Below are 16998 nucleotides of genomic sequence, written 5' to 3'. Positions count from 1 at the left end.
ATTTAATAAAATATATTTTTTTATACAAAATACTTACATTATAAATTTTATAATGCGTCAACACAATGTTTTCAACACATTTTTACAGTGAATTCAAGTTTTAACATTCATTTTTGTTCAACTTTTTAGTAATACTGACTAAACTATGTACATAAGCAAGTAAAAAATCAAATTTTAAGGCGATTTGAATATCACAAATGAATCGGGCAGTCTCTTTGTCTTACTTTTGCCTTGCCACAAAACTTCCCATGAGTCCACGATCAAAGAGTTCATATGTACAAGTAAAGTGCAGACTTGGGGTGTGGCGATTCGTAAGTTAGTTGGAGGCGGATCCTCAATGAGTTTACATCCGCTTAAATCTATGTAATTTAACGTCGGTTTTCGTATTAAAATTGCAGACAAGGACGTTTGTGTGACATTGGGATTGTTATTTAAAATGAGCTTTGTAAGATTCGGCGTTTTCGAAAGGATTTTCTCGACGTCAAAGTCCGTCGCTTGACACGAGCTTAAATCCAGATACTCTAGTGTGCTGTATGAGTAACCCTGTAATTGTGATGTAGCAATATTATATTATATGGTAACATCGCGTTCAATCGAATGTTTTTTATAACCAACAAACCTCAGATTCGTTGAAGAACAGCTTGTCGATGACGTTGCTGCGATTAGAGAGCGTATTGGATAGATTCAAGCTGAGCAACTGCCGCTGCAAAAGGTTCGCTGCACCGTCGCCGCCGATCGCATTCCACGATATATCTAGGTTTATCAAAGACCTGCATGTGAATTTAAACCTGTGGAAATTAAAAAAAAAAAATTAGTTTATTTTCTTAGTACTAGCAAACTACTGTTTGTGCTGTTTCGAAAAACATTTCACCTGAAGTCGTCAAGTTCGCAAGCCCTCAAATTGAGCGTTTGCAATCTCTCTAACGGCTCGATCAATTTTAAGAGCTTTTCTTGGCTTTTACTTCCTAGAGGATTGTATGATAGATCCAAAACTCGCAATGCAGCAGGAAGTTTTTCAACCTGCTCCAAGCACTCTTGATCGATGTCACAGCCTTGGAGGTGTAGCTCACACAGTCCACTTAATTTTGAGATGGTTAGATTTAACAAATCGCCCCGTGCAAAAAAAGTTGCACCTGATAGATTGATACTCTGAAGGTTTAGCTGATAGTGGAGACACTTGATCAGCGGCTCAAGTTCCTCCTCTACAAAAACGTTGGACGTGTTCAGACGGAAAGTCGAAGTATTCTCGCAACTGCGCAAAGATTTCAACATCAAATCAGTAACATCTGTAAGAGTAGTAATAATATAGTTTTAGAGACCCTCAATAATATTTAATATGTATTCTTTCAACCTGATAAGTGACTTACCTACGCCAAGGGTCTCGCAAACCTTTTTATATCTATCCGCAATTGGCGGCAGCTCATTTTGCGTAATTTCACCAAATAGCTTCAATTTATTTTTATCCTTGGGTACTCCTTCAAGCGTAACTTCGGCCGAAAGTGCGACCCCTTCAATCGTCTTGAACCTTATCTTAGGTCTGCATCCGGTTTTAGCTTCAAATTTGTGCCTTATCAGCTCCTCTATATCGTTCATTGTTTTTCTAAAAACGATGACACCCTTTTTAGCTTTCAAAAAATAACCACGAAATAAAAAAAAAAAAAAAAAAAAAGAACCATTGAACTTACCTTAAATCTCGATAGTGAAGTTTAAGCTCAAAAAGTTCACCATCGAGAGTGATCTCAAGATCGAAAGTTTCGCTCATCGACGATTCCCAAGACCGCCTCTCGTACTCCGATCTCGAAAGACTAGATGTGTAAACGGCAGGTTCGGGACTAACTGATTTTACTGTAATGGGTGAAGGAGATTTTGAAACAACGTTACTCTTCGTGAAGCCTTGCTTGAAAAGACTTAGCTGGCGGGCTTTCTTAGTTTTTGGCCATATGGCTGTGTCGAACGGGTCGTCCACCATTGCGTCGCTCCCATTGCTGCTTTCGTCGGTGATCATTAAACAGCTTTCGTCAGACTAAAAACCAATGTAATTGATAAAATCATCATACCAGCCACGTTCTCTTTTATGTTAAAAAAAAAAAATGTAACTCACGAGTTTTGATCTCTTACTGCTCTTGTCAACCTCGATTTCGACATCAATATCTGTCACAGATTTCCTTTTAATATTATTTGTGGAACTGTTTGTGACGCCTTGAGGAACACCATTGAAGTAGGGCCTTTCGCGTCCTTGATGCGAGATGCCAATGTCATCTTCGAGCCACTCATTGACCAACAGCTCATCACTGTCAATGAGTGGTGCTGTTATTTTCGGCAATTGGTGGATTGGTTTTAGAGGCGCAGCTAGTCGGTTTGACGGCTGCAAATTTGCTATCGTCTGCTTGTATACTTCTCCCATGGATATTTTTTTTGGTTGCTCCCATGTATCTATTGTTGACGGCGCTGGTCGTGAAAAAAGAAAAATTATAGTAAACAACATTTAAACAAGAAAAAAAAAAACAAAAAAAATTCTCACCAATGATTTCATCACTGTCATCAGCATCCTCATCGATAAGGGCACTCCTGCTGCGATTACTGCTGATTTTTGCCTTCTTGTTTTTACTAGTCACAGTCGTTATCTTCATAAGCTTCTTCCGTACATCCTTGTACTCTTTTAGATCTCTCGACGTTAAATTGTCTATACGCTCTTTCCACTGCTCCAAACAATCTAGTGCCGTTTCACCCAGTTTGGTCAGCAAATTTGGATCCGCCCCATTTTCCAGCAGTAATCGAATTACCGAAAAATGCCCGTTAGCCGCTGCGTCGTGCAAAGGTGTGACACCGTCACATTGATTGTTTATGTCAGCTTTGTGGCGGATGAGGAGATCCACGATTTCCGTGAAGCCGTGATTCGAGGCTTCATGGAGAGGCGTCCAGCCAAAATTGTCCTTTACTAACGTTGGGTGCTTTTCCTCCAGTAAGTATTCCACCTTGGATACGTCACCTGAAAATTAAACCTTCCTTTGAAAAACTCGAAATTTTCACAACATTTTGATTCAATCTCTTTTCCGCAGCTTCTATACCTTTTATGCAGGCAAGGTGTAACGGAGTCTCGCCCTTTTCGTTTGGCTTGAAGATTCTGGGTCTCTTGAATCTATGTCTGCTCACATTCTTTAACTGATGCCCCATAACTTTTTCCTCCTCTTCTTTCTGTTCCTGCTCGGCATCCGAATCCGAAAGCTCATCCAGATCGATGTCTGCACCGACATCCGGCGAATCCTCTTCCTGAATCTCTTGAGACTCAATGTAAGGCAGAGCGTCTAGTTCCTTTGTCAATTGGGCGACCTCCGTTTGATTGTTAATCCGACGCTGGTACTCCAATAGCTCTGTAAGTACCATCTTCTGGAGACTGAGGTCATTGCTCTCTTTTGCACAAGCAAGCGCTTTGTCATACATTTCGCGAATTTCCTCGAGATCTCCACCAGCGTCTTCCAAGATGCCAGCAAGGCCTAGCGCCGAAGTGCAGGTGTCCCTGAAGTCGGTGCACAAGGCCAGCTCCCGACGCGCGTAAGGTATGGCATCCTTGAACTTGCCGGCGTCTTTGAACGTCATGACCAAACTGGTTAATGCAGCGCCGACCCGGGAACTTTGGTTTTTCTCGGCAAACGAGAGCATTTTACCATAGTACTCTATGGCTTTGTCGAAAGAGCGCACGGCTGTCGCCGCATCGCCCATCGTTTCATAAATTTTTTCTTTAACTGTATCGTCTGTTTCTATCGACAACTCGAGATCATTTCGTGCCAACACGACGGCTGTAACGAATTTTCATAACATTTATAAAGAATTAATCAGGTATAAATTGAAACTGGGTTGAAAAATAGTCTAGTATACCTTTTCTTAATTGCTTGGAAACTTGTTGTCTGTCAGGTTCCAACAGTTTCTCATTTTTGTACAGTTTGAGTAACAATTTCTTAGCTTCCGACCATTTTCCCATCCTCAATAACAATTCTGCCTTCAAAAGATGTGCAGTGTTCTTCAAGTTGGCATCTTCAACGTTGGCTGCCTCATCTAATTTTTTTAGGGCAAGCTTTAGATCTTTCAAGTGCTCATAACGCTCGTACAGGCCAGCTAGAGCAATTTTCGTTCTATGATTGTCCTCGGACAATTTGTATTTTTCACACAAAGACTCGGCGACGTTTAACATTTCTAAAGCCTTCTCTATTTTTTTTTTATGCTCATTGACAAGTCCACGATTCAGCAGCAGTCTCGCCCTCATAGTCATGAGTTCAATTTCACTTATTTGTCCCTCTAACCTGAGAAAACATTTTAATAATACTTTTTTTTTTTTTTTTTTTTTGTACTTAGAGTAACATTTGTAACTTATTTTCTTTGTAAGCATACTCACTTTTCGCACAGTTGGATGCTTTTTGAAAATGCTCTGTTTGCCTCTTTCACGTTTTTCATCTTTTCATCCTTCTCGGAATCTTTAACTAAATTATCTGCTATACACAAATACGTTCTACCTAATGTAGCATAGGCTCTTTGTTCTTCTATTAGGTTTTTCAGCTCCAGAGCTAAATCTGCAATGGAAGACATTCAAAAAGTTAGGATTTACTTTCAAGTTAAATCTTACTCCTTTCAACGTTACCTAAATACAAGTTCTGATGATAAAGAGCAACCTCGTATTTTTCTTTACTAAAATAGACTTCTCCAATTAATCGATGAGCTATGGCACAGTTGAGCTTGTCTCCCATGTGCTCGCAGGCTTCGAGCTGACTTTGATAAGCTTCCAGAGCATCATCAAAATTGTTCCTGTAGAAATAAATGTCACCCAGTTTTTTCTGAACGACGGAGAGTACTTTGGCGTTTTCATTTTTGTTTTTGAGAGCTTTATCTCGTTTGTAGATGAGAGCTGAAAAACATGCACACAGTAAAGTGAGGATGGATGGATGATTTTAATTTAAATTTTCAATTTGAGCACGACAAGCAACAATTACCCCTTTCTTCTCCCATTTCTTGTTTGACTAAGACACGAGAACCGTATTTATAATATACTCTCGTTAACGATAAATAATTTAATTACATGTATAAGCGGGCGACTGACTACTGATGGGGGGGCTGTCTGTTTATAAACTGTCGGTACTTTGTGCTGCATAAATATATTGTGTATCCTTCTTGCGCAGCTTTGAGGTGTGTTTACACGGAGTTCGGCAAACAAGAATTTATACCTCGAACAGGCTCACAGAAGATATGCATGTAAATACATTAGTTTTATTTCAATATGTAATTTTAATAAAATTATCCAATTCATTGTTAAAAAAAAGTCAGATTAATAATTATGGTGTGTCTGTGTGTGTTTTGCAGACGGCCCGTATTCCCGTATAGTGTAGCGTGTAAACGCTCCTTGACGTCATCTGATCAGCCAACGCAAGATGGCGATCACCGCGTACTTAATAATTTTCAAATTCAAATTCATTGGGATCGTGGAAACTCGTAATTTTTTCTATAGACTCATCGTATATTTTTACTCCATATCAATGCGAACCGTAGTTGAAATAAAACCTTGGTGAATCAGATGAAATGGACATGGCTCTATTTTTCTGTAAAAAAATATGATCAGAATGGAAATAAACTCTATAAGTTGTACGCTTTGATTTGTGGACTCGTATAAATTTTTCTTATCGAGGTATAACTTATAATAATTTTTGGTAATAGCGAAGTGTATGCTCTTCTATCATGAGCTTCAATCTTCATTACTCGTGAAAAAAGGTAAATTGTGATACAGTTCAATTTTATGGAATAAATGTATACTCCACTGTAACACAAAAATATAAAAACTTTTCATTTCGTGCTTGTCATATTTCGTCAAACAGTTTCGACATAGAGCGCATATATACATTATGACATCAAGCTCCAAGCAAATTCATCCAGAAGCTGAATGAGCACTGCTTTTGCAACAAGAACTCGTTGTTTTTGCAACAGTCAGTGGATAAAAAATCAAGGGCAAACATTTTTCCATCGAAACCATATTTTGGTACACAAGTCAACTGCAACGTGTGCAAATAATTTCGACCAAATCAGTAAATATTGGAACATCAATTTTAAGATTAAAAAGTTATTCCTGCGAGCTGAGAGCTAATATAAAAAAAAAAGTTTGATCTCACATGTAGAGAAAAATAGCTACTGATTTTTGAAAAACCAACAGAGAAAAGTACCTTTTTGTAGTTTAAGTGCTGTACAAAAAGATTGACCTAAAAAATCGTCCTAAAATCGGTCAAAAAGGATAATAATTAAATTTGGAATGTGGAAATACAGTTAAAGTTTTCGAACTTTTTGGCCCGGTTGGACCAATTTATTTTTTTTATGAAAAACCCCGTCATTGGCTCAATTGAAAAAAGTTTCAAATCTATCGATCGATAAACATTAGTGATGAGATAATCTGCAAACTGTTAAAAAAGTGCCAAAATTCCCTATGAGTTGGTAATTAAAAAAAAAATTTTAGTCATGCATATAATAAGTTTTCGATCGAGTCAGCAAAATTAGAAGGTACGTATTTAGGAATTTTTCCTTTCCAATGAATTCGCAAGAACGAGAGATAAGAGGCGCCTCATAGGTAAGTTTATATTTATTTACATTTACTATCAATAGTATATAAATACTGAAAATCAAACTGTATGTGAACAATACACGTATTGTTCGTTACATCCGCACTTGAAATGTAAATGTAGGTGGTCAAAATCGTGCGATGATTGTAGTTACGTTCTGACTCTGGTCAACGACGAAAGGATCAAATAACATATTATTAACATTGATATACAATATGTCTTCGACATCCTCCGAGAACTCGTCTCCGTACACCCCAAACGTGATTTTTGACGCTTATTTAGAATCCGATGACGACGTCTTCTTCGACTGCAGGTCGCACACGCCGTCGCCGATAATAAGGTACATACTATAAAGGCTTTCGTCAGTTGTTCTTTCTCATAAAATTACAATACATCATATACTTTTTTCCTTCTTTCCTGCACAGTAATCCTTGTGATCCATCAGAAGCCAACAGCCTCCACGTGCCAGCGACTCCAAGGCGCAGGTGCTTTAATTTGCACGATTTAGACGGCCCATTGCTCAATCCCCATAAGCTTGCGAAAATCTTTGACAATCCGCCCGCGTCAACGTGCAAGAACGAGTCTCAGGACTCGTTGGCATTGGTAAATGAGAGCACCGATGCTAACGAATCAAAGGTACAGATTGGGGGCAACGTTAGGAGGAGTAAGCTGCCGCGTCCTCTGCGAAGTCTCGCCGCAAAGTCGGCCACTAAGATCCCCGGGAGACCCGACCAAGGTGGTAACGCGATCACCAGTAAGCTCCCACAGCAGCCGGTCGTCCAGAAAAACGAATCGAGCTCCGTGGGCAGATGCAGCGGTGTCCACCAGTCCAAGTACTGGATCCTGAAGAACCTCAAACAAACGGGCAAACCGTTACCACCGAGAAGACCCCTGCAGCCGATCGATGCCAACAACTGCAAACGACCAGCGCAGCACCCGGTCATCCGGAAAAGTAAACAGAGTCTGGCTGGAATTTCGAGTAGCATAAGCAGCTTCAGTGTAAGCCACGGCAGCAGTTGTAGGGTCGAGATGGCGTGTACCATCCAGTCGCAGGAGTCATCCAAGGTTGCAGCGAAGATGCCGGTGAGCCACCGCCCGATGCCCCAAAGGTCCAAGACGGTGGTTGGCCTGTCCGTGACGGGGACGCACTACGTGGCCAAAAAGAAGAAATATCGTGTACGTGAGCCCAAAGTGTCGAGCGACAATCTCCAGGTCAGCAGGTCAAAGTCGTCTATTATGAACAGGAAGAGCTTGAAGGGCTACGCTGGGACACCGATCAAGCCGGTCAGCGAGCTGTGCAGGATCTTTTCGCCCCACCGTCAAGCTGTAAAATATAGGGCTTGAATTTACTGCGAACGGCAAATTTTACTTTTTAATCCCTCATGTTTAAGTCCAGAATGACCAAAAAATTCGGTGGATTATTAAGGTCTAGATCGAGATGTGTAATCTATTGGGGGCAGCAGGGGGGCATACGATTTTCACTCTGGTTAATTTAAGTTTTGTATCATAGTGTAATGATGTTTTCAAATTATTTATACTAGAACACTTTTTGAAAATGACGTTGTCAAAACAAAATTTTTTTTTAAATTTGAAACTATCACGTTATTTGATAAACCTTTGAAACTATAAGATAATAGGACTTGCTAAGTATTTTTAAAAAAGTCAAGAAATCTCATGTACATACATGTAATTCAATATTTGACGCTAAATTGTGACGTCCTTAATTTATTTGCTTAACAATTGATTTTTTTCGATATTAATAAAAATAGTAAAAAAATAATTTTTTGTCTTTCAATTCATATACCTGTAATACTGAATTAAATCAAGTAAAAGCCACGTGCTACAAAATTAATTTTTTTTTTCAATCAACGCTGTTTATAAATAATATAGTCCACGCGAAATGCTTTGGGATGTTGACGTATGTTAATTACAACTTCTTTACATTTTTAATAAACCCTGTAAAAATAAAAAGTCAACTTATCGTTATTAAAACAAATAAACCGTTACTCAAATATCAGTTTTTTGTCACTTGTGAACGTTTTTATTGAGTATAAAGTGCAAATGATACCCGATACAAATGTACACAGTACTCAAGTTGAAGCTTAGCAACGGATTAGAAAAATTCGATTGCATAAATATGTACAACGGCACGAGAGTAAAGTATTTTTTTGTTAAATTATTTACATGATTAAAATTAACGTGGAGTACAAAAGTTACGAATTAATAACAAAACAACCTCTGAATCCACTAGACTAAACAAAAATTAAAATAAACTTAGATAGCCTTGAAAAAGTCGTCTGTCTTGGTGGTGTAAATGTGGCCTTCACCGGACAGGAACTCGATAATCTCATCAACTCTAGAAACTAGATGTGGTGGCACGCGTTGTTTAATGGCGTCTCTTTCTGCTCCATACTCTGGATCACTGTTTTGTATTATTTGGAGAATGAGCTGCTGGTTCTCAGTAAGACCTGATCCCATGCCACCTCCACCACCACCACCCATAGAAGTATTGCCAGCTGTACCATTGGCACTGGTATTTCTAATGGAGTTGTTGGCATAGGATGAATCGTTGGTGGCCACTTTGTTCACCATCTTCTCTCCCTGTAGACACATCAAAGTAACTTCCATGATGTGGGTCAGCAGCTCATTCAGGTGCTCCATCGGCTGAACGTTGACAATAAGGACGTAAGGCTCGTCGTTCTGATCTCTGATCAGACCGTAAACGCGGGCGTAGTTGTTAACACTGACTGGCGATTCGTACGTTGCATTGTCACCCTCTAACCACTTAATACCCTTGATGACACCTGCAGAAAGACATAATTACAGAACAAGGCACACATTAAGAAACGAGATCAGACAAATAGCGATGAGAAAAACCAACCAGTCTCGTCCTGGAATTCAAATGTGACCTTTGTGCTGGTAGATTCGAGCTTACGGACGAAGGCAACCAAGGTAACTATGCGCGCCGGCACACCCCAAACGGTGAGCTTCTCTCCATGCCTTTGGATATGAGATATCATGACGGGCATGCAATTTTGAGCTCGCTTGGAACCTCCTTTATCTTCGGTTCCAGCTCCAGCCCCATCCCCCATTGTGGTGTCCATGAAGCCACCCGAACTCTGCATCGAGCTGCTGTCAAAGTTACCCCACGACATGACGGCTGTTGCTACTGTTTATTCCTCGTGACAGGGTAGTAAAAAACTGCAGTTACTGAAATTGTACGTTCACCACTATAATTGTTAATTAATATAGATGGGTGATTTGAATCAACAAACGTTTACTGGGTCTTACCAAGTTGATTCTGGTTGATGATGGCTAGATGCTGTCGTTGAGTAACTAAGTGGCTCGTGTGTTTTGGATTTTGCAACACACAGCGCGATATTTGCAGAAATGAAAGAAAATTCACGTAAACCTTTTTCTCGATCCGGCGAGTTAGAAGGTATACACAACCTCATGTGCATGGGTTGCGCGCCAAAATATGTAAGCCGATTTTGATTTGACAGAGAAAGAACGGTACCTATATACGATGATACATCTATATACACGGGTCGGAGGTCGGGCGCGCGAAAAACCCAAGCGACATCTACGTAGGATAATCGATTTGAAAATTTTGCTCTTTATTGATGCTTTACTGTAAAAACCGTAAGGAATACGTGTTCAAAGCTGTTGGTATTAATATTTTTATTATTTAAAGAAAAAAAATTCATTGAATTGTAAAATGAAAATTAAAAAACTCGACGGTTTTTTTGAAATTCAAAACTCGACCGACAAAGCATCGAACTTACCTTACCATAAGAGTTCAAAGGTACCAAAACAAGAGCAATATGAAAATGTAAAAAATCCTACTGTCTCCATAAAAAATTGTATTTTAAATTTTATTGGAAGAAACATGCACGAACATCAAAATCTTCAACAGTGCCGTAATAAACTTTTCACACGCACGAGTAGGAATTATTAAATACATAGGAATTACATGATAGTGCTGATAAAATAAATTATTCTCCATGTGCCATTTGGTGCCCAGGAAAGTGCGGACAGTCTCGCCGGACTTTTGCAAACTCACCGCATATATTCACACAAGTTCACCAACTCATGACTCATGAGGATGCTCAACGTGAAAACTACCCTGCTCATAAAATTTCATATTACTTATTCACTACTGTGTAGTAATTATCGAGGTAATTATCGTACTTACTTGAAATGATCGAGTCATGCACTTTTCTCTCCCACCACCATAGCGCACACTCACGGCGCATGTAGGTATACTTTTGGTTACACAGTTGGTAGCAGTGGCATTCGCTATATACCAAATGCCACAGTCCACAGTGTGCAACGAAAAGAGCAACAATACAGTCACTGATTGGAGTTTCGGAGTTTGGCTCAGCATTACCGAGAACAGAACATCAGGGATAGAGTATAGAGACTATAGAGTGTAGTAGTGGCACCAATTATAATACATATATAGACAGGCCCAGCCGAGCCGCAGTACGGGCACAGGCGCTGCTTCTGTCGGACGGCTGCAGCAGCGACCGTGTACAAAATCAGGCCCAGATCAGCCAGAACGAAGCAGCTCTCTCGGCCTCTTCTCCGTTCGTGCTATATACACACAAAACGCCTCTCACACGTAAACGCGTTTGTTGTACAGTGCCTGTCTCCTAATGTTCGCCTGCTGTGCCTCTATCTCTCTCAAGAATTTGATCAAGTATCGGATTAGTCGACGCTCGCGGATTTTCCGCGATTGAAATAAAAGTATATAGTGATAGTGTCGCGTGCGCGTGCTCCAAAGAGTTGATCTTTTTTTTTTTATTTATTTTTTTTTCATCAGTGATGCGTGTATAGCGCGCGAGATTGTACAAAAAGAAAGTGTGTGGGTATGTGGGGTGGTGTGGACGCCATCAGTCAGTCTTAATAAACCTGAGCCAAGAACAGCAGCAGCAGCAGCCAGTTTCTTTCTATATACGTTCTTTCTACATGGCGAGCAACAGTCGCTAACCTCGGCGGGCTACACGTCTGTCCGCTGAGATACACACACCCCGCACCGAGCACTCAAGTGTAATTATTTGTTTATTGCGGCTACATATACATCCAATCGCTGCTCTCATTTATAACAAACGTGCGTGCGAGCATGCTATTGTGTACACATGTATATCAAGTTGACGTGTGATTACTATGGTTAATTGTTTATTTGGTTGGTTTTTTTTTGTGCTGACCCACGAGTTCCACGACAGATAAAGAGGAAGAGATAAAACACAGCTCGCCAGTGCGTGTAATGTAATGTTGTAAAAAAGAATATATACATACGTGTATGTAGAGTATTACGTACCAACATCGGTTATCAGTGCAGCAGAGAAGTCGAGTGAGTGGTTTGTGGGTGTGTGTGTGTGTGCGAGCGTGATAATTACGCGCACATCGTGCAGTGCACATATTCATTATGAGTATACGTTAAAGTGTCATTGACAAGGCGACGTGGAAAACATGGGAGAACGACTCTTTGTGCCTTCTTAAATCTTTTTCTTTTTTTGTTCCTCAACGTGGCTACTGCAGCATCATCTCGTATACGAGCTCGAGAGAGAGCAAGTGCACGCATTGTACACCTATACACACCGCGCCTACTTACACTTTGTCCGTCCGAGTGTGTTTATTCGTCGTTTGTTCAGTTCTTTATTTATTTTATTTTATTTGTGAAGTTCACATTGATGCATGACTGTGTTTAACAAGACGAAAAAAGGACAAGAAACAGGAGGATACGTAAGACGCATGCGGGTTTTCCGCAAATAAACCGAGTCTCTTGGAGGAGCCTCTCTTTTGTATTGTTAATTAAACGCTTGGCGCGCGCTGCGTTGCTGCTGGATTCCCGGGAGAGGAGGAGGAAATCAGAGGACATGCGACGCGAAACGACGTGCCGCTGGCACCTGCTGCTGCTCTTGAGGGTGAGTATTTCGTACAATGAATATCGTGTTGAAACAACCATAGTTTTACCTTTTTTTTTTTTTTTCAATTTTAAATGATATAGTGCAATAAATTATCACCTTACGAGGGAAAGGACCGAAACTTTTTTTTTATCAACACACGTGGCTAGTGGATCCGCGAAAGCTCCGAAATCATCAGCTACATCCGATTAAGTTTGCTGCTGGGATGTATAAAATTATCACCCGGCACTTTGATTTTATGTACAGATACTCGTCTTTAGATATTATTATTTTGCTCTTAACGAGTTACTGAATTACTGTGCAAAGCCGCGCACCGGGATAGAACTATATTATTACAAGAATAATAGCACAACAATACTGTTATTGTACTGTACTCGCGTGTCTCGTTGTATTGTTAAAATATGTTCAAATGTATCGAATATACAAATTTTTACGGCGAAACGGTTTTCACCTTGTGTCGAATAATTAAAAAATAAACGAAAAAAAAAGAAGGTCAAAATCGTTAATGACGTCAAATTCCTCCATTCGCTATCTTAAACGTAGAAGAAAAAGAAAATTTGTTTGTTTCTCGAGTCCACAAAGCGATTACCATCCGAAATCTCAAACGTGTCTAGGCGATAAGAGATAAACACAAAACAAAAAGTTAAATTATGCGCAAAGCCATTTAGGGCTTATCGTTATGATAACGTTGCGCCCAATTAACGTGAAAAACGTGAGCACACAATCCCCCTCGGCGTCGAGGGGGGGGGGGGAGATAAGAAATAAGCGCGTTGGCTCCGAATTTACATCGAGACCGCACATACATGCATATACGTATCAACAATCGAGCAAAAAGTTTAGCCAAACGAATGCCGATCGTGTGTATATGCACAAGGAACGCATAGTTTATTGCCACCACCGCAAAGCACATCCTTGTCCAATATACATTCCCTTTCTGCATAAGCAGCTACTGCATTGTACTCGTGTATATATATATATATATATATACGCGAGATATAAACAAGACGCGAGAGGCAGCAGATGATAATGTACAGGCTTGGAAAGGGGACACTCTGGTGCTCTTTTTTACCAATATCCCCCCGCGGAATGCGACGCGAGTCCCCTACTCGTATACACACGCTCTCGTGCGTACTGCATCCGAAGGGGTCTCCCCTCAGCGCTCGGCCCGTGCTTTTTCCTTATTTATTAGTATGTCACGCGATGAATTATTCGAGCCTGCGGATCGATCCTCCTCGTCGTCGTCGTCGTCGTCTCCTGCGGACTTGATTTATAGCTCCCTTCCTCGGCCGAGTGTTTTTTTTTTTTTTTTTTTTTTTTCCTCTCTTCTCCCCCAAACGACCATGACGTCGACGACGCAGAGGTGGAAGAGGACACGAAATTAACTTTTATCCGGCCCATTGTTCTTCCAACGGGCGGCTCTTAATTGGTCGGCACGAATTATCGGCAAGGTATACATACACGGTGCTTTTGTCCGCCGTGCGCTCGCGTGTGATGTATTTTTCTAACGGCGACCCCTCCCTCCTTTTTTTACCCCTCACCCCTGGGGATGCTCCGTTTAATTAAATAACGACGGTGACTTTGATTCATCGAATTTCGCGAATATCAGCGCTTTCTGTCACTACAATATAACATAAGCAGACAATGGTAATGGGTTTTGTGTGCAGGTGTTTTTTCTAGAGTAAACAAATATTATGAGCTCTCGGGTGTAGGCGCTTACCCATATAATATACCCCACTGGTACCCGATACGCTTGTAAACAACACCATGTCGCTGCGATTAAAAAACAAATTCTGCTCATCAATTATTGTTACACAATTGTAATTAATAAATTGAAACTCTTTACAAGGGGACGAAAAAAAAAAAAGTTTCTTTCATGTATACTCCAAGCCCAAAAGGGTGAAAAAATATGGACGCTCGAAAGAGTAGTTCCTCGACATTACTCTTTTCAAAGTATAGTAAAATTACTCTTTATAAATGGTAGTTTTGAAGATTCCCTCTTTTCAAAAGAGTAATATTCGAAAATCACTTGGCTTTCTTCAAAACTACTTACCATTTATAAAGAGTAATTTTACAACTTTGAAAAGAGTAATTTTGAGGAATTTTCCAGCGTCCATTTTTACTCTTTTGGGCCTTAAGCGTACATCTTATATAGACACACACACATACCATGCGCTTTTGAGCAAACTTTCGTTTTTTTTTTTTTTGTTTTTTTTTAAGCTTTCTCTGATACGAGGAAGCGCAAAAAAAAAGAATATCATTAACAACTCTCGCAAAATATTACCTCCATACGCGCTTCTGGTATTGTCCCCATGTTAAAATAGCTGTTCTGAAAATATACTCAGCTGTTGAAACACACAAGTGTACGTATATCAATTATGTCGCTTGACATGTTCATTTGGTATACGTGTATATACTATTCTCAAACCTAATCACATTGTACACGAAGAAAAATACCTTTCTCTCGACTCTACAAAGTGCACGATTTCCGCGAATTCGTTACGTCACTTTATTTGTCTTTCGATCGAGGGTCTACACAACACAAATATGGCACACTCATTATACACCGCGTATCGCGCCGTTTGACCGGATTGGATGACGCGGAGGGACTTTATCGAAAAATTCAGGGCGCGTAAAATGTTTCCGTCTCAACACAAGCGTTGGACGTTGGTTGCACGTGCTTTTTCGCGAGAAAAATAAAAGCGCACCAAATGGCTTTTAAACGATGTTCCTCTTATCATGTCTGGATGATGGCGCAGCGTGTGAGCGCGACGATAAATTTTGAGAAAAGTAAGTAGATGTTAATGACTTTCTCGCAGTCGGGTACGATAACAGCCACGCGAGACGGACCACGACGGTTCGTATATCTATAAACTCGTAGTGTAATTATACAACACGAAGTCACTCTCTCTCTCTCTCTCTGACGTGTACAAAGTACAAACATTGTTGCGCGCGTATACACCCTATAGTCGATTTCATTCAGGAAAGGAAGAAATTCGCGCGCGCACACCCGGACATTTTATGTAAAAATACGAGTGTGTATCTGTTGAAATAGATAAATAAATAATTGGATCGGTGCCCCGTACATATACGACCGCTCGCGTGCTGCACGCTGATAACAGCATCAGGATACATTACTCACGAGAGCGTAAGTACATTGTACGTGTGTGCTATTATATATTATTTGTATACCGAGAAAGTTTCGAAAAAATATTCGAGAAATAAAAACGAGAAACTCTCTCTCTCTCGTAACGGTATATACCTTCACGCATATATAAATGTGCCGGCACATGCAAAGCAGGAATCTAGAAACGAAAAAAAAAAAAGAAAATAATCGAATCTCCCTGCTTCTATCAGACAGAGAGAGAGAGAGAGACATGTTCCACGAATCAATGCTGCGTATAAGTGCCCGATTGAACTACAATTTTTTTTTTTTTTTTTTTTTTCGTTCAATTTTTCACATCCACCGCCAAAAGGAATCCAATGGTCACGGGCATGCACACGCATGCGACTGCCCGAGGCTTTGAGTTTCCTCGATTCTGCTTTTTTTTTCTTATTAAAGGAAAAAAAAAGGGATTGCGAGCGCGAAGGGGGAGAGGGGCTCTTTTTCCACGTAAAACTCTAATTCGATATTCCGGGGGCACGAGCGTAAATACCTCCCGGATACACTTGTATCTCTATTTTTTCCTGCTTAGTTGCTTTTGAGTATTATTTTTTTGAGAGTCGACGGAGCGAAGGATAAAAAAGGGGGGTGTTGTCGATCATGCAGGTAATATTGCGAGTCGCTTATATTTGCGATCTCGTGTAAAATAGACATTTGTCTGAAATGGACGAAAAAGAAAAAAAAAAAAATCATAAATAACAAGGATAAAGGACCCACGGTCCCAAATCCCGCTTCGCCGGAAAAAAGCAATATATCCTGCCCTGAAAGCAGTCCAGACGCGAAAAAAGACCCGTGGCTGCTCGTCCCTCGTCGAGGAAAAAAGAAAACAAAGGAGGGTATTTATTTGGGGACTAATAAGACGCAAGAATTAAGGGGCCCACTTTTCCTCGCACACGGACAGCGTCCAGGGTCGTCCCGGCTCCTAATGCCCTGCGCGTGTGCATATAGGTATATATAAACACCCTTCTTCCTCGCCCTTGCACGCATACATTCACGCACACGCGCGCGACTGGAGCTTTTGAAAAATCCGAGAAGAAGAAGAAGAAGAAGAGGAGCCTTGGGGCTGCATGTATACGTATAGCGTGTATGTATATAAAGCCGGGAAGAAGAAGGAGAAAAACAGGCGGAGTGCGGACGGAAAAAAATGCTGAAAAGGCCCTCTCCTCCTCGACTGCTGCATCGTCGGGTTTCTCTCTCGTCCTCCTCTTCGAGCCCCTCACGCTGCCCTTATCCTCTTTCTCTCTCTCTTTTTTTTTTTTCTCTCCTTCTTTTTCTCTCGCGCTCGACGGAGCGCTACCACACTACACCCAGGGGCCTA

At 40.6% G+C, this 16998-nt stretch overlaps 4 protein-coding genes across 6 annotated transcripts in view; 2 read left to right on the top strand and 2 right to left on the bottom strand.

The window, feature by feature from the left end:
• Positions 1-93: 93 nt before the first annotated feature.
• LOC106642679 (tonsoku-like protein) lies at positions 94-5118 on the bottom strand. 2 transcript variants are annotated; one of them, XM_014357520.2, is made up of 12 exons: positions 4983-5118; positions 4634-4897; positions 4391-4565; positions 3877-4298; positions 3069-3797; positions 2522-2989; positions 2102-2448; positions 1686-2023; positions 1368-1600; positions 872-1286; positions 620-788; positions 94-543 (listed from the first exon to the last, which is right to left on the bottom strand). In XM_014357520.2, the coding sequence occupies exons 1-12, from the start codon at positions 4996-4998 to the stop codon at positions 175-177; spliced, it is 3945 nt and encodes a 1314-aa protein (XP_014213006.2). In that variant the 5' UTR covers positions 4999-5118; the 3' UTR covers positions 94-174. The 2 variants fall into 2 exon arrangements, with proteins under 2 accessions (XP_014213006.2, XP_089451484.1); XM_089595358.1 differs by lacking the exons at positions 94-543; positions 620-788 and having other exon boundaries at positions 1138-1252.
• A 1602-nt stretch (positions 5119-6720) lies between these two features.
• On the top strand, positions 6721-8150 carry LOC106642691 (uncharacterized). The gene is made up of 2 exons (XM_014357533.3): positions 6721-6930; positions 7016-8150. Exons 1-2 carry the CDS (start codon positions 6806-6808, stop codon positions 7932-7934), a joined length of 1044 nt encoding a protein of 347 aa, XP_014213019.2. The 5' UTR covers positions 6721-6805; the 3' UTR covers positions 7935-8150.
• A 454-nt stretch (positions 8151-8604) lies between these two features.
• Positions 8605-10078, bottom strand: LOC106642689 (replication protein A 32 kDa subunit-B). 2 transcript variants are annotated; one of them, XM_089595214.1, is made up of 3 exons: positions 9882-10078; positions 9472-9820; positions 8605-9394 (listed from the first exon to the last, which is right to left on the bottom strand). In XM_089595214.1, the coding sequence occupies exons 2-3, from the start codon at positions 9743-9745 to the stop codon at positions 8865-8867; spliced, it is 804 nt and encodes a 267-aa protein (XP_089451340.1). In that variant the 5' UTR covers positions 9746-9820; positions 9882-10078; the 3' UTR covers positions 8605-8864. The 2 variants fall into 2 exon arrangements, with proteins under 2 accessions (XP_089451340.1, XP_014213018.2); XM_014357532.2 differs by having other exon boundaries at positions 9472-9800.
• Positions 10079-10935: 857 nt separating this feature from the next.
• The window catches only part of dome (cytokine receptor domeless), a 29349-nt gene continuing 23286 nt past the window's right edge, over positions 10936-16998 (top strand). Inside the window, exon 1 of the mRNA XM_014357572.3 lies at positions 10936-12520. The gene's annotated coding sequence lies outside the window, so the exon portion shown is untranslated. The remainder of the gene's footprint in view (positions 12521-16998) is intronic.

The sequence above is a fragment of the Copidosoma floridanum genome, unplaced genomic scaffold, assembly GCF_036245765.1.
Source record: "Copidosoma floridanum isolate Cflo_tuat_1 unplaced genomic scaffold, Cflo_Japanese_pri ptg000025l, whole genome shotgun sequence".
NCBI classification, from domain to species: Eukaryota; Metazoa; Arthropoda; class Insecta; order Hymenoptera; family Encyrtidae; genus Copidosoma; species Copidosoma floridanum.
This window is presented reverse-complemented; position numbering and strand designations above follow the sequence as displayed.